The sequence below is a fragment of the Vipera ursinii genome (assembly GCF_947247035.1).
Source record: "Vipera ursinii genome assembly, chromosome: Z".
In the NCBI taxonomy this organism is placed as follows: Eukaryota; Metazoa; Chordata; class Lepidosauria; order Squamata; family Viperidae; genus Vipera; species Vipera ursinii.
The window spans coordinates 7,770,127-7,791,461 of record NC_139517.1 but is presented as its reverse complement, the minus strand read 5'-3'; the positions used below and the strand labels follow the sequence as shown (position 1 = coordinate 7,791,461).

The 21,335-nt window shown below is 44.3% G+C and overlaps 1 protein-coding gene across 1 annotated transcript in view; it reads left to right on the top strand.

The window, feature by feature from the left end:
• The window catches only part of PLOD3 (procollagen-lysine,2-oxoglutarate 5-dioxygenase 3), a 50,255-nt gene that overhangs the window by 1,782 nt on the left and 27,138 nt on the right, over positions 1-21,335 (top strand). Inside the window, exons 2-3 of the mRNA XM_083377670.1 lie at positions 19,475-19,566; positions 20,433-20,569. Coding sequence (XP_083233796.1) covers positions 19,475-19,566; positions 20,433-20,569 — 229 coding nt within the window. The remainder of the gene's footprint in view (positions 1-19,474; positions 19,567-20,432; positions 20,570-21,335) is intronic.

Sequence of the window (21,335 nt, the reverse complement as noted above, 5' to 3'; positions counted from 1 at the left end):
CAGGGAAGGACAGTTGATCAGCCCTCCCTACTAGGAACCCTCCCAACTGGGAAAAAGAGATAGATAGATCCAGTGCTTTTTTTGTAAAAGAAAAAGGTGCCGGAACTCACACATGTCATACAACCCGCCCTGCCTACCCTACAAGGTTCCATCCAAAAAAAGGTGCCGGAACTCCGTTCTGAGCGTTCTATGAGAAAAAAAGCCCTGGATAGATCACTGATCCCGGAGCTTTCTAAATGCACACGGTAGTCCTCGATTTCCATGGCGATGAAGCTCAAAATGTCTGTTGCTAAGTGAGAAATTTGTTAAAGTGAGTTTTGCCCTCTTTTATGACCTTTCCTGCCACGGTTGTTAAGTGGATCTGCTTTCCCTATTGCAGACATGTCAAACACAAGGCCTGGGGGCCAGATCCGGCCGCAAAGTGGTTTCATGTGGCCCGCGAAGCCATCCTGGAAACAGGGAGGGAACGGCCCCCACTGCCTTGGCCCTGGCCCAGAGACCCTCCTTCTGCCAGAGACCCTCAGATCTGTCCCACTCCTGCCCGGGCCCCCATAAGCACCCTTGATGCCAACGATGTAGAGCTGGCCAGTGGCATAGCATGGGGGGTGCAGGGGGGGCCAGCCGCACCGGGCGCAACATCTGGGGGGGCGCGCTCGCACTCGCAGCTCTCTGCCCCTGCCTGGCTCACTCACTCTCTCTCACTGCATTGCTGGCTGTGCGAATCCGATCCGAGCCGCCGGGTCGCCGCTCACTGTGGAGGGGGGGTGCCAGGCGTGCGGTGCGGTTAGGGGGCGCAAATTACTTGCCTTGCCCCGGGTGCTGACAACCCACGCTACGCCACTGAAGCTGGCCACGCCCACCCAGTAGGCCATACGCACTCTAGCCACGCCCACCCAGTAGGACACGCCCACCCTGGCCATACCCACCCGGCCCCTTGAGGGCAACCGCAATGCTGATGCGGCCCTCAATGAAATTGTGTTTGACACCCCTGCCCTATTGACTTTGCTTGTCGAAACGGGATCACATGACCCCAGGACTTGCAACCATCCTAAATGTGAGTCAGTTGTCAAGTGTCTGAATTCTGATCACGTTACCATGGAGATGCTGCAACAGTCATAAGTGTGAAATACAATAAGTCACTTTGTTCAGTAGTACTGTTGTAACTTCAAAGGGTCACTAAACGAACCGTTGTAAGTCGAGGACTACCAGTATGGGTTTCTCATTCCCAAAATCCTCCCTAACATTCTGGCTGGGGGATTCTGGGAATGAAAGGGCCAATCTGTCTGGAGGGGACCACGTTGCCTCTGCCTGGAGGCTACACATGAATTGGTCACTCTAGACCAGGGCTTTTCACCCATTGTACCACTTTTGGGATATGGCAACATCCAAGTACCACCAGTCACCTAGCAAGGTGTCAAAAACTTAATGACCAAAAAAAAAGGAAAAAAGTAATGAAGTACAGGTAGTCCTCAACTTACAACAGTTCGCTTAGTGACTGTTTGAAGTTACAATGGTACTAACAAAAGTGCCCCCCAAGCCACAGCTGAGCAGGACACCTGCCTGCCTGCCCAGTGGCGCTCTTCCTCCTGTCCAAGGTTTTCATTGTTGTGAGCATTTATGTTGAGAATTGGCAGTGGATGTGGGGTGGGGGGGGTGTTTGGTTTTTATTCCCCCCCCCCACTCTGCTGGGTGGTTGCAGCAGGTTTTGGTCACTTCACATGACCCTGGGACACTGTGACCGTCATAAATATGAATCAGTTGCCAAGCATCTGAATGTAAATCACAAAGCCCTGGAGATGCTGCAACATTCCAGCTGATCGGCGCTTCTTCTGGGCTCAGAAGTGCCAGGATCAGTGCCGAGCTCCAGCTGGAGCCTGGCGCTAATCCTGGCGCTTCCGCTGAGCCCTGACAGCCCTGCAGCTCCAGCCATCTCTCGCTCAGGCTTGTGCATGTTAGGAATTGTTGTGCAGAGGTCTCCTTGTGCTACCAAGGAGTTGCACAGACAAGGAAGGGTATTGAGAGCAGTAAAAGATCACAGTAACCACAAGATACACTGAGTTGTGAAAATAGAAAGGAGTTTACTTTAAGGTGGTGTAAAAATCAAAAATGCACAGTCAAAAATAATCAGTCCAGGTCATACACAAAAAGAACAGTCCAAGTACAAATCCTAATACAAAGTCTTCTTACCGGTCCAGAAGTCAATACACAGTTCAGGTTTATCACAGTAGTAAACCAACAGTACAGCAAAACAGTAATAGTAGAGAGCAGTGAATTCAGAGAGAGAGAAGCTACGTTCCTAGCTCCCTTATATGGTCATGAGAACACACACCCATTGGCCAATTGACATCTTAAAGTCACAACATCATGGTTTATATATTTTCAACCCAATATGTAGGCTATCATCATATGCCTAACAGTGCAGTGCTGCCACCAGTTCAGCTCATTTCCCTCCTCCGCTACCACTTTTCTAGGATGATCGCGTACCACCTGCCAGGTGCCAATGTACCACAGGTGGTACCCATACCACTGGTTGAAAAGCCCTGCTCTAGAAAGCTGTTTTGACAAGGCTAGACAATTTGGCCAGCATAAGGTTGAGGGCCTTATTGAATTCAAATACATGCAGTCCTTGACTTACAACAGTACATTTAGCGACCATTCAAAGTTACGATGGCGCTGAAAAAGGGGACTTATAACCGTTTTTCACCGTTACGATCTTTGCACCATCCCTGTGATCGTCTGATCAAAATTCAGATGCTGCTTGGCATCTGTTTCATATTTATGACACAGTTTCCGTGTCCCGGGGTCATGTGTTCCCCTTTTACGACCTTCTGGCAAGCAAAGTCAGTGGAGGAAGCCAGAGTCACTTCACAATTTCACTTGTGACTAACTTATCAACTGCAGTGATTCACTTAACAGCTGTGGCAAGAAAGGTCATAAAATGGGGCAAAGCTCACTTAAATGTCTCGCTTAGCAACAGAAAATTTGGGCTCAATTGTGGTCGTAACTTGAGGACTACCTTTAGTGGGCTGACTCAGAAACCAGGTTAAGTCTGTTAGGTGAACGTAGCCAAACTGCACGTGTCTGAGTTGGCAGAGAGGAAAGAGAACATCCAGAGGTGCATTTGTGGTGTTTTCATCTGCTATTAAGAGAAATATTTTGGGAGCAGCAGAAGTAAAAGGAAGATGGTGGTGGACATCTAACGGGACCTTCTCCAAGAGGTTCCGAAGGAAGCAATTGAGATTTAGAGGTATACTCCTCCTGATTACGGAGGATCCACTTTCTGTCATTATCTCTGCAAAGTGCTGGCCACTGATGAATTTCCTTAAGGACGTTATCATGGAAGTCCCACTTGAATCTGAATCTGCAAAAATAACAGTGCTTGAGCAGGAAGATGGGCTTGCTTCTTCTAACTTTACTGCCAGTCAACCATCACACCGATACGGTGATGTATTTAAGAAAGGGGATGGAGAAGGGAACAAGTCCAACCAGTTAGTAAATCGAGAAGGGTATTTGGGTTAAAATGCTAAAATGCTAAATGTTCAGGGAGGGAGTTTTGGCAGTGTTGATTGGAACATAATTGTGGTTGCTCAGTTGGAGCAGAAAGGGCTGTTTCTGTCAAGCCAATCCGCATCTGTTCTTTAGAAGATTTAAGGCTGACTTTTAGGATCAGATTTTAACTGAAGCTCAGCTCTGTCTAGTGTTGCTGAAAATTCAGCAAGAGTACAGCTGATTTCTCACAGTGGCGCTGCCACGGAATGTGGCTGTTCGGATTCTTGTTTAAACTCATTTCTTGTGAGTTTCCCGACAAACTATAGTTTCGTGAGATGGGCAAAGGCAGATATGCATAGGGATGTACGTGTGAACCATCAACAAGGAGAACAAATCTTATTAATTACAAGTAGTCCTTGAATTCGTTTAGTGACCATTTGAAGTTACAGTGGCCCTGAAAAAAGGGACTTATGACCGCTTATGACACGAACACTTTATTTTATGACATATGACTTAGTCATAAAATTTACTACTTCAGTTTGAGTTTTAAAATTTAATTTTTGTTCTGTCTTAATGACTTAGTTTATGACTTAAGGATGCTTAAGGACGGTTATAGCATCCCCATGGTCACATGATCAAAATTTGGAGGCTTGGCAACTGGTTCACATTTATGACAGTTGCAGTGTCCTGAGGTCATGCGATCCCCTTTTGTGACCTTCTGACGGTCTAGACCAGGGGTAGGCAACCTTGGCTCTTTTATGACTCGCGGACTTCAACTCCCAGAATTCCTGAGCAAGCATAGCTGGCTCAGGAATTCTGGGAGTTGAAGTCCGCGAGTCATAAAAGAGCCAAGGTTGCCGACCCCTGGTCTAGTCTAAGACAATGGGGAAGCCAGATTTACTTTTCAGTTGTGTTACTAATAACAACTGCAGTGATTCACTTAACCACTGCTGCAAGAGAGGTCATAAAATGGGGCAAAACTCACTTAACAACTGTCTTGCTTAGCAACATAAATTTTGCTCTTAATTGTGGTCGTAAGTCAAAAACTACTTGTAATCTCTGCGACTGTCATGAGATGAAAGGGGAAAAAATTCAGTGTATCTGGAGAAAGAAAGAAACGGGAACATTCTGCCATATTTTGTCTTTCTTTGCTGATGCTTTGAGAAATATTGTTTAGTAGTGGGAGATCAAAAATTGTGTTCCACTGTGCATGCAGACAGGTGAATGGAAATTGTAGTTTTCATGTATTGATTGGCTAGGCACCAGGTTAGAGACAGTTACTGTTTACAAATTAATTGGTTAAATTTATATTCCATAATACATGTAGTCCTCGACTTACAAGAGTTCATTTAGTGACTGTTCAAAGATACAACATCACTGAAAAAAGTGACTTATGCCACACTTATGACCGCTGCAGCATCCTTGTGATCATGTGATTAAAATTCAAGTGCTTAGCAACTGGTTCATATTTGTGACAGTTGTGGGGTCCCGGGGTCATGTGATCCCCTTTTGCGACTCTCTTGACAGGCAAAGTCAATGGGGAAACCAGATTCACTTAACAACCATGTTACTAACTTACTAACCACAGTGATTCACTGTGGCAAGAAAGGTCATAAAATGGGGCAAAATTCACTTAGCAAATGTCTTAGCAACATAAATTTGGGGCTCAATTGTGCTCGTAAGTTGAGGACTACCTGTACTCTGATGTCCAATTTTTCCCTGCAACAACAACCTTATGAGGTAGGTTTGGCTGAGAGAGAATGGTTGGCCCAAAGCTTCTGTGTCTGGGTGGACTTGAACCCGAGTCCCCTCAATCCAACATATTCAACCACATTTGCTGTCATTCAATAACCTGTTGAGATCCAACCTTTTGGAAAGGACTTTTTCCTCAATGACAAGCAAAGTCATTCAGGAAGCTAGATTCACTTAACGACTGTAGTGACTAGCTTAACAACAGCGGTGATTCATTTAACTGTGGCAAGGTCATAAAATGGAGCAAAACTCACTTAACAACTGTCTCATGTAGCAATAGAAATGTTGGGCTCAATCAGGGCTTTTTTTGTCATAGAACGCCCAGAATGGAGTTCCGGCATCTTTTTTTGGATGGAACCTTGTAGGGTAGGCAAGGCGGGCTGTATGATGTGTGTGAGTTCCGGCACCTTTTTTTTTTTAACAAAAAAAGTACTGGGCTCAATTGTGGTCGTAAATCGAGGACTACCTGTAATTATATATTAGATTTACCATGCCTTGATTTCATGTTGATTTAACACTGCCGAAAGCCTAGATCGTGTTGGTTTGCAGCCTGAAAACCAACCTGCAGATAGGTTGCACTTTTTCCTAATTTCTCTCTGAATGTGTTTTAAATCTGACTTTTTTGACAAAAGCGAGGGGAACAGGACTGGATGGTTTTGATTAGTGTACACTAATGGAAAGTAGCATGCTTCAGTATTGTTGGTCATCTGTTTCCATTCCTGTCTGTCTTAGTGCTTCTTTGAACTCTTCTCAACATTTAAATATAATCCTGCTTTTTTGGGGGGGGGGAAATCATGCAAATTGCACACCAGGCTGGCCAAAGCAGGCTTAAAAATGGACAGTTCTCCACTTAATATTCCAAATTGCTAAATGTCTTCTCCTTCTGCCCTTCCCCCCTCCTTTCATATAATTATTTCTACTGACATTACTCAATAGGCACAACTTCCCTTTTTGTGAAAACTTCTTCTGTTTGCAAGAGGGAGTTCACTGTCTGGGGAAGACAGCTGTCCGGCTCTGGAAAAAAAAACAGCTTTTTCCAACCAACACGTAGGCTGCATTCCAGCTTGAAAGAAATGCTATTTGGCTGGGGTGCTGTTGGAGGATGGTTTAAAAGGGAGGTTGTCCAGTTCTGTGAAAGTACGAAGCTGACCTTAGCTGATCTCCAGGGTGGAACTGGAGCTGCAGAGCAATTGCAGGGTTTTAGGACTTTGGAAAGTTGAAAGAATTCTCAGTGGTAAAGAACGTCTCGGATGGTTTCCAGGAAAACACTAGAGATGCCTCCATGAAGTCATCAGGAATCAATGGTGAACTCAAGGAACAAGTTCAGAACTGACAGGTTTAAAGGTTCAGGCTGGTTTGGACTGCCCAGAATGCCCCATTAGATCGTGGGATCTATGCACTTAAGATAGACGTAGGGGGCATTGGAGTCCTTTCTATTGTCCTTGAATACCTCCCCAAATTATAACAAGAGTTCTTTTGATGTTCCTTGGCTGTTCCACCTCTCCTTCTTTCTTTAGGAGGTTCAGGAGAAAGCAAGGCTGACTGTGGATCTCTGGAAGCCCCTCGTAATAAATACACTTAGCCTCTTTTTCTTTCTGGAATGTGGCACAACCTATTTGGCCATTTCATCCACAGCTCTGGTCTGATCCCTGTGCATATTCCAATTTTCAAGTAATGTCCATAGTGTGGAAACCAAGCCAAGAAATATTTGTGGGGTCCTTTGGTGCTCTATGAGCTTGCTGGTTTTCTTGCAGACTGCGTTGATGACGTTAGCTAGTTTGGTAGTGAAATGTCTGCAAGAAAACCACCAAGCTCAGAGAGGACTAAGGACCCCACAAGTTTAATCCCAAGCTAAAACTGCTCCCTTTTTTTCTGTAAAGGAACACTTGCATAACAACACCTCACTAGTTTTTACACTTCCGTCTCCTCTCCGATTTGCTCACCATCCATTTCTTTGCTTCTTAAGATTCTTGAGCGCTGAATGGGACCTTCCTAGCTTCTTCCTGATTGGACATTTTTTCCCCCACTTTAATCCCACTACTGAATTTTGTGTTCAACCTGGATAAACATAGCATTTTATATACAGTATACTGCTCAAAAAAATAAAGGGAACACTTAAACAACACAACGTACTGTATTTAATAGTAGGATGTCTTATCTTGTGTTCCCTTTATTTATTTTTTTGAGCAGTATATAATAGGTTCTGGAATTCTTTGCCACTGGCAGACACGAGTCTCAAACTTTTCCAAGAGAGAAAAACGGTGGCTTAAAAAGTTTGCCAGAGAATCTTTGCAATGGGTTGGTTGGCTGTCAAGAAACAACATGGTGGTGGCCAAAATGGGAAAGACTTACCCAGAAATCGTTTTGTTGTGTTTGGAATAACTTCTCTGGTCCAAAGTAATTCATTCTTGACAACCACAAACCTGCCCCTTAACAAAACCAAGGATCCTTCAGTTTCCATGAGGTAATACTTTTTTTTTAATCTGCAAAGACAAAAATAGGGCAACGCAAGGGTGTATTTTTAAAACCAGATGCTAATTTTGAAAATGAAAATCGTACTGTTGTTCGGGGCTTTGCAAATCAGCAGGTGACTTCTTGCATCAACAGAGCTTTGATGTTTGGGGCTAGCCTTCCCCTGGTGGAAAAAGGATAGGATAGAAATAGAAATAGGATAGAATAGAATAGAATAGAATAGAATAGAATAGAATAGAATAGAATAGAATAGAATAGAATAGAATAGAATAGAATAGAATAGAATAGAACAGCATAAAATAGAACAGAATGGAATAGAATAGAATAGGAATGAAATGGAATAGAATAGAATAGAACAGCATAGAATAGAATAGAATAGAATAGAATAGAATAGAATAGAATAGAATAGAATAGAAAACAGCTGGAAGGGACCTTGGAGGTCTTCTAGTCCAGCCCCCCCCCCCCCACCCCCGCTCAAGCAGGAGAACATGCATGTTTAGATGCATGATTTCCAAGGTTGGTCATCAAAAAGCAGACTTGGACTCAGAGCGTGGTTCTTTGTAAAACAAAATTCTGTTCTTTTGTTCCATCCTGAAGTACCGATAGTTCTTGATTTACAACAGTTCATATAGTGACCGTTTGAAGTTACAAAAGCACTGAAAAAAGTGACGTATCACCATTTTTCTCACCACCATTGCAGTATCCCCCTGGTCACATGATCAAAATCCAGAAGCTTGGCAACTGGCATGTATTTATGACAGTTGCAGTGTCCTGGGGTCATGTGATTACCTTTCATAACCTTATGATAAGCAAAGTCAATGGGGAAGCAAGATTCTCTTAACAACCGCGTTACTAATTTAACAACGGCTATGATTCACTTAACAACTGAGCCCAAAATTTCTGTTCCTGAGACATTGGTTAAGTGAGTTTTGCTCCCATTTTACGACCATTCTTGCCAGAGAATCACTGCAGATGTTCAGTTAGTAAGATGGTTGTGAAGTGAATCTGGCTTCCCCATTGACTTTGCTTCTCAGACGGTCACGAAAGATGATCACGTGATACCCCCCCCCCAGGATATTGCAACAGTTGTAAATATGAGTCAGTTTCCAAGCATCTGAATTTTGATCACATGACCACGGGGAAGCTGCAATGGTCGTAAGTGTGAAAAACGGTCATAAGTCACTTTTTACTGTCACTAGACCAGGGGTAGGCAACCTTGGCTCTTTTATGACAAGGTTGCCTAAAGGTAAAGGTAAAGGTTCCCGTGCACTTGCGTGCTAGTCGTTTCCGACTCTAGGGGCCAGTGCTCATCTCCGTTTCAAAGCCGAAGAGCCAGCACTTGTCCGAGGACGTCTCCGTGGTCATGTGGCTGCCATGACTAGACGCCAAAGGCGCACGGAACGCTGTTACCTTCCCACCGTAGAGGTCCCTATTTTTCTACTTGCATTTTTACGTGCTTTCGAGCTGCTAGGTTGGCAGAAGCTGGAACGAGTAATAGGCGCTCACTGTGTTACGTGGCACTTGGGATTCGACCCGCCAAACTGCCGACCTTCTGATCAACAAGCTCAGCGTCCTAACCCACTGAGCCACCGCCTATCCCTGCACTAAACCGTTCTGTGCTGAGAACTACCTGCATATTGTGAATTTCAGGTCCTATCAGCTGCAGCAAGAACAGTCCATAACAGGTGATTTGTAGGACGTAGTCTGAAACCTCTCCTAGCGGTCAGATCATCTATCTTTGCAGAGGCAGTTGGCTGAGTTTTATTGGAATGGGATGAAAAAGCTGATGCAGCTTCTTGAAGGGGACGTCTGCCTTCCACAAAGGCCGTCTGTGTTTTCATCCACCAGCTTTAATAGCCTTTGTATGCCAAAATAGCAGCCTTGGCTGTTCCCCAAAGTTGCATTCCAGATCCACGGAAGGCTTGCTGAAAGCCCGGAGGCCCTGCCACAGCCTGGCATTCTCAAAGGCCAGCCTTGGTAAAAAAAATAGTAAATTTAAAATTTCTATTTTTTTTTAACATAGAGCCAATTTTGTATTTTTTTAAAATCAAAAGTCCATCATCTTATTGGGTTCAATAGTTCAATAATATTCATGAAATACAAATATATGCTTTGGGGTTTTTTCACTTTTAATTTTTATTTTATCTTTGTAACGTAAAATAAGAAAATACAAAAGCAAATAATAGGGAACAAAGTTAGGAGAAAGGGAAAAAGGGAAATGTGGAAAGTAAGGGGGGGTGGGGAGAAAAAAAACGGTGTTTGACTTCCGACTCCCTCTGTTGCCGTAAAATAAGGCATTAACATCAAACTTCAACTATTTACATTTCTGTAGTATGAACTACCCATTCCTACATCAACAAATCAGTCTAATCAGTAAAACCCAAAATCAAAGTAGCATTTTTTCCCACCTCAAGCACAAAGAACAGAAGTGGTTTCCAAGTAGAAAAAAAGTACTTATTTATTTATTTTTATTTATTTATTTATTAATGGGACTTATATCCCGCCCTATCTCCCGAGGGACTCAGGGCGGCTAACTTACCATATATTCTTTGCTTTTATCAAAACAGTCAATTTAGTCATCTCTGCTAGTAAACTCAAAATTTCTGATGAGAAGCTCCCATTTGTTGTTGTTAGCTGCGAAGTCGTGTCCGACCCATCGCGACCCTATGGACAACGTTCCTCCAGGCCTTCCTGTCCTCTACCATCTTCCGGAGTCCATTTAAGCTCACGTCTACTGCTTCAGGGACTCCATCCAGCCACCTCATTCTCTGTCGTCCCCTTCTTCTCTTGCCCTCAACCTTTCCCAGCATTAGGCTCTTCTCCAGTGAGTCCTTCCTTCTCATTAGGTGGCCAAAGTATTTGAGTTTTAGCTTCAGGATCTGGCCTTCTAAAGAGCAGTCAGGGTTGATCTCCTCTAGGACTGACCGGTTTGATCGCCTTGCAGTCCAAGGGATTCGCAGGAGTCTTCTCCAGCACCAGAGTTCAAAGGCCTCAATTCTTTGGCTCTCAGCCTTTTTTATGGTCCAACTTTCACTGCCATAATGCCATTTAAACCTTTGGGCCAAAGGGGACATTTAAAGCCAAGCCAAGAAGCAATGATTACTCAAGTCTTCCAGGAGGAAAAACAGCAGAGGGTTGAAATGTAGGCTATAATGCAACATCAGCTTATTACTTACTTACTTACTTACTTACTTTTATTAAATTTGTATACCGCCCTTCTCCCGAAGGACTCAGGGCGGTGAACAGAGCATATATAAATAACAAATACAAAAATTAAAAGGGAATTAAACAAATGCCCAGTTAAAAATACAATAATAATATAAGAAACCCATTATTACAGATAGTCCTTGAGTTATAATAGTTCATTTAGTGACTATTCAAAGTTATGGCACAGCAGCTTCCTAGGTTCCCAAGTCACTAGTCCTGTGGATCCCAACATTACGGTACTCTGACACCAATATTATTACAAGTAGTCCTTGACTTACAACAGTTCATTTAGTGACTGTTCAAAGTCACAATGGCACTGGAAAAAGTGACCTATGCCCGTTTTTCACCCTTAACGACCATTGCAGGATCCCCGTGGTCACATGATTAAAATTCAGAGGTTTGGCAATTGACTCATATTTATGACGGTTGGAGCGTCCCAGAATCATGTGATCAACTTTAGCGACCTGACAACCAAAGTCAACGGGAAAGCCAGATTCACTTAACAGCCATGTTACTAACTTAAAAACTGAGGAGGTTCACTTAACAACTGTGGCAAGAAAGGTCGTAAAATGGGGCAAAACGCACTTAACAAATATCTCGCTTAGCAGCAGGAAATTTCAGCTCAGTTGTGGTCGTAAGTTGAGGACATCTTGTAAACGCATCGTGTCAGTACATAATTTGGTTCAAGAATCAAGCTGTACACGTTGACTCAATTCAACCATCTGTGGCTTTCTCAGACCACAAGAGGACTTGGAACTTCCCTATGGATTTTCCACCTTTCCAGCTTAGTGGAAATCGGTGCCAGCCGGCTCAGAGACGAGCCACGTTGGCATTAAAAGCTTGGCAGAATGGAGAAAGAGTCTCTGGGCCTTGCTTTTTGATGAACCCTTCTATGATTCCAGGCTGTTAGAGGTTAACTGTGAAAGTACCTAAATATCTGGGAAATGTCCTCCAAGAAAATGGGGATCCCTGTAAATTAAATCAAAGTTCCAATGCTTTTTTTTAAAAAACCATTTAAACAAAGATGTTGTCACGAGATGCTTGCCTCCCACTGGGAAGGTTGAGAGTCCAATCCTAGGTAGTGGTAGTGTTTTGTTTGTGTGCAATTGAGAGATAATAATAATAATAATAATAATAATAATAATAATAATAATAATAATAATAAGAAGAAGAAGAAGAAGAAGAAGAAGAAGAAGAAGAAGAAGAAGAAGAAGAAGAAGAAGAAGAAGAAGAAGAAGAAGAAGAAGAAGGAAGGGACCTTGGAGGTCATCTAGTCCAACCCCCTGCTCAGGCAGGAAACCCTATACCATTTCAGGCAAATGGCTGTCCAGTCTCTTCTTAAAAACTTCCAGTGTTGGAGCATTCACCACTTCTGGAGGCAGGTTGTTCCACTGGTTAGTTGTTCTAATAGTCAGGAAGTTTCTCCTTAGTTCTAGGTTGCTTCTCTCCTTGACTAGTTTCCATCTGTTGCTTCTTGTCCTGCTTTCAGGTGCTTTGGAGAATAGCTTGGCTCCCTCTTCTTTGTGGCAGCCCCTGAGATATTGGAACACTGCTATCACGTCACCCCTCACCCTTCTCTTTGTTAAACTACACATACCCAATTCCAGCAACCGTTTCCTATATGTTTTAGCCTCCAGTCCCCCAATCATCTGTGTTGCTCTTCTCTGTACCCTTTCTAGAGTCTCAACATCTTTTTTACATCGTGGTGACCAAAACTGGATGCAGTATTCTAGGTGTGGCCTTACCAAAGCATTGAAAAGAATTTATGATTTTAACATAGATTTTATTTCTTAGCTATTATTTTATTCCAGAATGTCTAACTGGCTGTTTCTTCAGTGTTTTTAACTTGTTCCTGTCCTTAACTGTAATAAACGTTCACTTGAAACCTAGGTAGCGGCAGATGTTTCTCTCCTAGGGCGCAAAGATAAAATACCTGCTGCAAACTCCGTACGGCGTCAGGAAGGGCATCCGGCCAGTAAATGCTGAGTTCTATCCAGTTGCCCTGACTTTATCCCAAATTAAGGGATTAAATGGGTTTTAAAAAGGGAGTTGTTATTCTAAAGCAGGGGTATCAAACTGCCAGCCCGTGGGCCGGACAAATCATCCAGAAGCCTCGCCCACCCCATTGCCGGCAATGGCAAAACTCTCCCGATAACGTTGCGCGACGTCACATGATATTGTGAGTTTGACATGTCTTCTCTAAAGAATCAATAAATGTTGCTTTCGGGGCAGAAAGGACTGACAGAGTTGAGGATGAAATAATATTTGACTACCCCAAAGGTGTTTTTTCACGAGGCAACTGGATTTTAAACGCATGGCACAACATAGGAGAACAAACCCATTTGGACAAGATTCAACAGTCCACCTCCATTTAAAAGACAAAGGCCACTCTTTTGAAGACAGCAAAGTTTGGACAGGGAGGACCACTGATTTGAAAGAAGGGTCATAGAGGCCATTTATATCAAAACTGAACAGCCCTCTCTCAACAGAGTGGGGAGGATCCGACATCGTCTACCACCTCTCTACAACACAGCCCTTTCAACTGTTCCAAGAAGGCTCCACACACATTTGCACCACTCAGATGACCCCGAGGACATAGATAAACCTCCAAGTGGCCTCAACGACTCTCTAAAACGGGTAGGTAACCTTGGCTCTTTTATGACTCATAGACTTCAACTCCCAGAATTCCTGAGTCAGCATGGCTCACTCAGGAATTCTGGGAGTTGAAGTCCATGAGTCATAAAAGAGCCCAGGTTGCTACCCCTGCTCTAAAAGAAGGCAAATGACCAGCTGTCTGCAAGGAGTATAAATCCTTCCATTTCCCCACCATCCAGTCAGAGCCGAAGAAGCTTCCTGGATGAGAAGCGAAACGTCTTCAGAGAAAAACAGGGAACGTACAGTTGCCTCCTGAAAAAAGCACTTTTGGGATGACTATGACCTGGATGACTGAGAAACTCCATAGACAATAGTTGACTACATGTAGTCCTCGACTTTCAACTATAGCCGACACCAGAATTTCCGTTGCTAAGCAAGGCAGTTGTTAAGGGACTGGCATCTGATTTTAATGGCCTTTTTGCCATAGTTGTTAAGGAAATCCCTACAGTTGTTAAGAGAATCACATGGTCGTTCAGTGAAACCAGCTTCCTCCTCTGCTTGTTGGAAGACAGCTGGGAAGGTCCCAAAGGGTGATCACGTGACCCTGGGAACTGCAACCATCATAAATGCATGGGAAGTGCCAAGTGCCCAATGTGGATCACATGAGTATAGGAATGCTGCGACGGTTGTAAGTGCAAACACCGGTCGTGACTCATAAGTCACTTTTTTCAGTACTGTGGTAACTTTGAGTGGTCGCTAAACGAAGTGAAGGACTACCTGTAATTGACATAAATTTTAATAATGCTGCTTAATGATGGTGGTAATTATTAGCTTTGGATCTAGCACGACTGCTCTTACCTGGAAACCTAATATCCCAGGAGATACGAGGATTGAAAAAAAAACCTTATTTTTCCTTAAAAAAGAATTACACATTGTGTAAAGCTGACACTCACAGTGGTGGGATTGTTTTAACGTGACGCTTCTGAACTGCCAACCTGGCATGTTGTTGTTATTGTAAATTACGTCAGGTGTAGATTGTGAAGATTAAACAGTGACTTGCATTGTAAAGGGTTTGCCCTTTGTGTGTTGTTTATATGTGGTGCCCGCCCTGCAACCCGAAAATTATTTGAAAGGTGCCTCCGGGGCAAAAAGATTTAAGAACGGCTGTGCATCATATGAAATCAGCTATTATAATCGATTAGCCAAAGGGTTATGTATGGATCCACTCAATTGTTTATTCAATAAAACCACGCTTGGCATGGTGAGGTGAAGTAGGCCAGCAGCTCCACTAAACTACTGAAGAAATAAATTTCTGCAATTTCATTTCATTCTAATATCCCATTTGGACCACACATTTCTTTTTTCTTTTAAACTCTTATTTTGTTCAAAAAATTAAAATCCAAAATCCAAAGGAAAAACAATTGAACAAAAGAAAACTAGGTAAGAGCGTTAAATAAAGTGAATTAAAAGGACCAACCCCCCCACATATTATCTTCCCTAGCTGAATATTGACAAATACATCACAGCAATAACTTGCTCCCCTCCCTGCAAAATGGGTCTAAAATTTATAAACTTCTACATCTACTTGCTGAAGGGACGCAGTGGCTCAGTGGGTTAGGACGCTGAACCTGTCAATCAGAAGGTTGGCAGTTTGGTGTGTCGAATCCCGAGTGCTGCGTAACAGAGTGAGCGTTTGTTACTCGTCCCAGCTTCTGCCAACCTAGCAGTTCAAAAGCACGTAAAAATGCAAGTAGAAAAATAGGGACCTCTACGGTAACAGCGTTCCGTGCGCCTTTGGCATCTAGTCATGCCGGCCATATGACCACGGAGTCGTCCTCGGACAAGCGCTGGCTCTTCGGCTTTGAAACGGAGATGAGCACCAGCCCCTAGAGTCGGAAACGACTAGCACGCATGTGCGGGGGAACCTTTACCTTACCTTTTACATCTACTTGCAACCAGATTTGACCTGTCATACATTATATATAATAATAGTCAATAGGTTAATCAACAGCAAAGTTTGGACTATGCAAGGTTTGGACCATGCTCAAAGTGTAGACCAGCGTTTCTTAACCTTAGGAACTTTAAGACGTATGGACTTCAACTCCCAGAATCCCCAGCCAGCCAGGTTTGAGAAACACTGGTTTAGCATGTAAATCTCCTTAATCCCTTCCCTTTTTATACTCCTACCAACAACGCTGTGAACTACGTAATTAGACAATCCCAGAGGTGGCTCCCCACTCCTAATCTAATTCATTGAAATTGAACTGACAAAATCTTTTTTAATTGACCATGCTGTTCTTATAAATCTGTTATTTTAAATACGTTGTATTGAATGTTGAGGGAAATAGAGAAGGATGCCAACCCGAACTATGTATTGAAAATTCTGTTATTCAATTGATTACTACCGAGGTACCATGATGCTTTCTAGATATATAGGTTGTAAATTGAAAAACTAATAAAAAATTGTTTACAAAAAAAGTGTGCACCATCTGCTTTTTGTTTCACGAGATCATAAGTGTGGAAAAACAGTCAAAAGTCAGTTTTTTCAGTGCCCTTGTAACTCCAAACGGTCACTAACCGAATGATTGTAAGCTGAAGATTACCTGTAATCCTTTTCTACAAACTCAGTGTACCGTATATACTTGAGTATAAGCCGAATTTTTCAGCCCACTTTTTTGGGCTGAAAACTCCACTTCGGCTTATACTCCAGTCAACAAAAAAAAAAGAACTGTCCCTTCGTTCGGAACAGGCTGCTGAGAGAAGGGAGGGCTGGGCTCCGCACGGGCCGCGGGTCTGGCGTTCGCCCGCCGAACAGCTGATGGGCGTGGGCGTGGCCGGGCTGTCTCCGGAGCCGGCGGGTTCCACCGGCGTTCAGCGTTCGCCCGCCAAACAGCTGATGGGCGCGGGCGTGGCCGGGCTGTCTCCGGAGCCGGGCGGGTTCCACCGGCTGGGCTTCCCACGGCTGCCTCAGCAGTTGGCACGGCCGCGGGTCCGGCGTTTGCCCGCCAAACAGCTGATGGGCGCGGGTGTGGCCGGGCTGTCTCCGGAGCCGGGCGGGTTCCACCGGCGTTGTTCGCCCGCCGAACAGCCTGCCTGCTTCTTTCCGCTGCGGAAAGAAGCAGCCTGCCTGCTTCTTTCTGCAGCGGAACGAAGCAGCCTGCCTGCTTCTTTCCACTGCGGAAAGAAGCAGCAGCAGGCAGGCTGCTTCTTTCCGCAGCGGAAAGAAGCAGGCAGGCAGGGCGCGGAGGTCCGGAGACCTGCTGACGTTTGGGGAGGTTTGGGGAGGTGCGCGCGCACCTCCCCAAACCTCCCCAAACTTCGGCAGGTCTCCGGACGGCGACGGCTTGGGAGAGGTGCGCGCGATCCTGGAAGCACCGAAGCCTCGGCCGCGCGCAAGTCCTCGGTAAGCTCCGGGCGGTCACTTGCTTCGCGTCTCCTGAGGGAAGGGGGGGCGACTGGAGCGGGCGGGTTTCCTCGCCTGCTGGGCGCCGCGATTTGCCCGGGGAACGCGCGGGCCCCGAATGGCAGCGTGGAGCGAGGAAGCGGACAGCCAGGGCTTCCCCGAGAGCCGCGGCCACACAGGGTATTCCTGTGTATTCAGGCTTGCAAAATGGCGGATCGAGCCTCTGCTGGCGGCAGAGGCTTGCAGAGCGCGGATCCAGCCTCCGCCGGGGGCGTAGGCTTGCAGAGCGCGGATCCAGCCTCCGCCGGTGGCGGAGGCTTGCAGAACGCGGATCCAGCCTCCGCCGGCGGCGGAGGCTTGCAGAACGGCGGATCGGCTTATACTCGAGTCAACAACTTTTCCCAGTTTTGGGGGGTGAGATTGGGGGTCTCGGCTTATACTCGAGTCGGCTTATACTCAAGTATATACGGTACCTGAACTCAGTGTGGCTTTTTGGAAGGAAAACAAAGGGGCGTTGGGTGAATGAATCCTAGCTTGATTGAAGAATCTGTCTGACAAGGTTGGAAGGAAAAGAGCACGTCTGAATTTCCCCAGTTCACACTGAGCTTTTTCGAGTAATTGAAACCTTCACAAAAAAAAGCAGTTAAACAATTTAGTTTAATCTCCTGCCCTCTAAATAGCAAGCCTTTGATATAGTTGGGGGATTTTTCTTTTTCTTTTTTTTTTAATTGAAAAGTTTTAAAGTACATTTTATCTTTAACAATCCCCCCCTCCCCCCACCCCTACCTATCCCTCCCTACCCCTCCCCCCATTTCCCCCTCCCCCCCCACTTCCCAGAGCTAAGTACAAGGTATAAAAACAAAGGACAATCATAAACATCCATATGCTAACAACAATAAACTCTTAAATCTATCGCTCTCTAGCTCATATAAGATAACTACAAGCAATATTAATATTACATATAAAAAGAAAGAAAATAGAAAAAAGAAAGGAAGACTTATTCAAATGCTAAATGAAACTTTTTAGTCCCGTATTTCTTCTGGATATAATCAATCCATTTTTTCCACTCCGTAATATAACGTTCTTGCGAATGATCTTTCAAATAAGCCGAGATCTTTGCCATCTCTGCCAGGTCAGAAACCTTTAGAGTCCATTCTTCTATAGTCGGCAGTTCCTCCTTCTTCCAATATTGACCTATTAAGAGTCTTGCTGCTGTAATTAGGTTCAACATCAACTTAGTGTCCACAACCATAGCATCTGTAATTATACCCAACAAAAAAAGTTGCGGACAAAACTTTATCCTTTGCTTGAAAATCTTCTGCATATTCCACCAAATTTTTATCCAAAAAGCCTTAACCTTTTTGCAGGTCCACCATATATGAAAATATGTTGCATCTTCGCCACCACACCTCCAACATTTTGGCTGATAGCTCGGATACATACTTGCAAGCTTTTTAGGATCTAAATGCCATCTATAAAACATTTTATAAAAGTTCTCTCTTAGGTTTTGAGCTTGTGTAAATTTTACGTTCCTCACCCAGATCTTTTCCCACGTGTCCATTGTAATAACTTCTTGGATATTCTGGGCCCATTTTATCATACAATCTTTAACAAGTTCTGTTTCTGAGTCAATTTCTATCAATGCAAGATATATCCGTTTGATATGTGCTGGACCCTGGTTTCTAATTTGCTTTATCAAATTTTCATCGGTCATTGAAAAGCCAATTTTCTGATCTTCTTTCCACCTGGCCCGTAATTGAGTATATTGAAACCAAGTTTGAACAATCTTCTCATCTCGCAAGAGGTTATACGGCTTTAAACACCAGACGTTTCCTTCCAAGCTTAAAATCTCCTTATACGTAGTCACATCATGTTTAAAGCCAACATTTATGTTTTCTATTGCGTGTTTTGGAATTGCCCACAACGGCATCTTGAAATCTAGCTTATGTCTGTACTTCTTCCAAACTCTCAACAATGCCTGTCTTAAAATATGCACTTTAAACACATTATCTACCTTCTTATCATACAAGTTGGGGGATTTTTCTAAGCTTGCCCTCCTGGGCTTGATAGAGCAAGAAATGATAAAAGGTAAAGGTAAAGCTTCCCCCGCACATGCGTGCTAGTCGTTTCCGACTCTAGGGGCCAGTGCTCATCTCCGTTTCAAAGCCGAAGAGCCAGCGCTTGTCCGAGGACGTCTCCGTGGTCATGTGGCCGGCATGACTAGACGCCAAAGGCGCACGGAATACTGTTACCTTCCCACTGTGGTGGTCCCTATTTTTCTACTTGCATTTTTACGTGCTTTCAAACTGCTAGGTTGGCAGAAGCTGGGACGAGTAACAGGCGCTCACTCTGTTACGCGGCACTCGGGATTCGACCCGCCAAACTGCCGACCTTCTGATTGACAAGCTCAGCGTCCTAACCCACTGAGCCAAACACGTCCCTTAACTTAAACTTAAATGATGGGCAGACCTAAAAACAATGCTTTTGCTTTTTCACTCTCTTGTTTTCTCATTTTGAATTCCCTTTTTAACTCCTCTGTTGCTGGGCTCTTTGCAGGCAAGCTCCTGGTCCTGACTGCAGCCACGGAGAAAACAGAGGGCTACCGGCGCTTTCTACGAACCACCAAATATTTCAACTACACTGTCAAGGTGCGTACTTTCTACCCTACTGAAAAAAAAAAAGAGAGAAGGTGGGGTAGGTAGGTGGGTGGGAACATAGCCAAAATTGAAGGGTTAACCTGACCGCTGCTTTTGCTGCCTTTTTTTTGCAATATATAGGGTACTTTTACACAACAGGTCAAAGAAAGCTAGCCTAGGATTCACAGCAGCTGAGAATTCTGGGAGTTGTAGTCCTGAAAGGACTAGGCTAGGGCTAGGCCACCTTAAGCACAGAAGGGTTTAATTTTCCAGAATGGAGGAAAATGCAGTAATTTTGGAGAAGCCGTTGGGTAACCTGTCATGTCCCTGAGCAAAAGCATCTGAATTTCAAGCTAGAAGAGCGGGTTTTTTAAAAAAAAATAATATCTAAGAAAATAATAGAATAACAGAATTGGAAGGATTATTTGAGGTCTTGTAGTCCAACCCCTTGCTCAGGCAGGAGACCCTGTACTATTCCATACAAGTGATTGTCTAATCCAGGGGTCTTCAAACTTGGCCCTTTTATGGCTTGTGGACTTCAACTCCCAGAATTCCTCAGCCAGCATGTCTGGCTGAGGAATTCTGGGAGTTGAAGTCCACAAGCCATAAAAGGGCCAAGTTTGAAGACCCCTGGTCTAATCTCTTCTTAAAAGCCTCCAGTGTTGGGAGCATCCACAACTTCTGGAGGCAGGTGGTTCCACTGATTAATTGTTCTGGCCGTCTGGAAATTTCTCCTCAGTTCTTGGTTGCTTCTCTCCTTGATTAGCTTCCATCCATTGCTTCTTTTGTTGCCTTCAGAGGCTTTGGAGAATAGGTTGACTTCCTTGTGGCAGCCAATCCCTCACCTGTCTCAACAGTTGTCCTAATATTTCTTCAAGACTTTAGGGCTCGGTGAAGATTGGAAAGGAGGTGATGTTGCCCGGACAGTTGGTGGAGGTCAGAAGGTCCGATGGTTGAAGGCCGAAATGAAGAAATACGCAAACGAAGAGGACCTTATTGTCATGTTTGTGGACAGGTTAGGCTTATCAGTTTTGCGCTGGATCCATAAGAAGATGGCCAAATCTGGCTCTAGGTTCTGCCTTGGCTTACTTTTTCCAATCAGCAACCGAGTCAGATCATTTAAAAAAACAATTTATTAGAGTATTCTGATAATGTGGCATTTCCCTATGTAAAGGGGGAACCTGCAAAAATGCCTTACATTTACTTTTATAGGTAGCACAACAAAGGGCTTGAAAATAAAAATTGAGCGGTTTATAGAATTAACCATATGTCCAGCTACATATAAGGGACGTGGTGGCTCAGTGGGTTAGGACACTGAGCTTGTCGATCAGAAGGTCGGCAGTTTGGCGGGTCGAATCCCAAGTGCCGCGTGAGCTCCTGTTACTCGTCCCAGCTTCTACCAACCTAGCAGTTCGAAAGCACGTAAAAATGCAAATAGAAAAATAGGGACCACTATGGTGGGAAGGTAACAGTGTTCCGTGCGCCTTTGGCGTCTAGTCATGCTGGCCACATGACCACGGAGATGTCCTCAGACAAGCGCTGGCTCTTGGGCTTTGAAACAGAGATGAGCACCGGCCCCTAGAGTTGGAAACGACTAGGACGCATGTGCTGGGGAACCTTTACCTTTACCAGCTACATGATAAGAATTAAAGCATCTGATAATACATGAGCATAGCCATAGAAAAGAGCATTGTATTTTGAATAAAAGTAAAAGAAACATTTGTAAAGGAAAAACAACAGAATGGGTATGGGTTAGATCAGGGGTAGGCCACCTTGGCTCT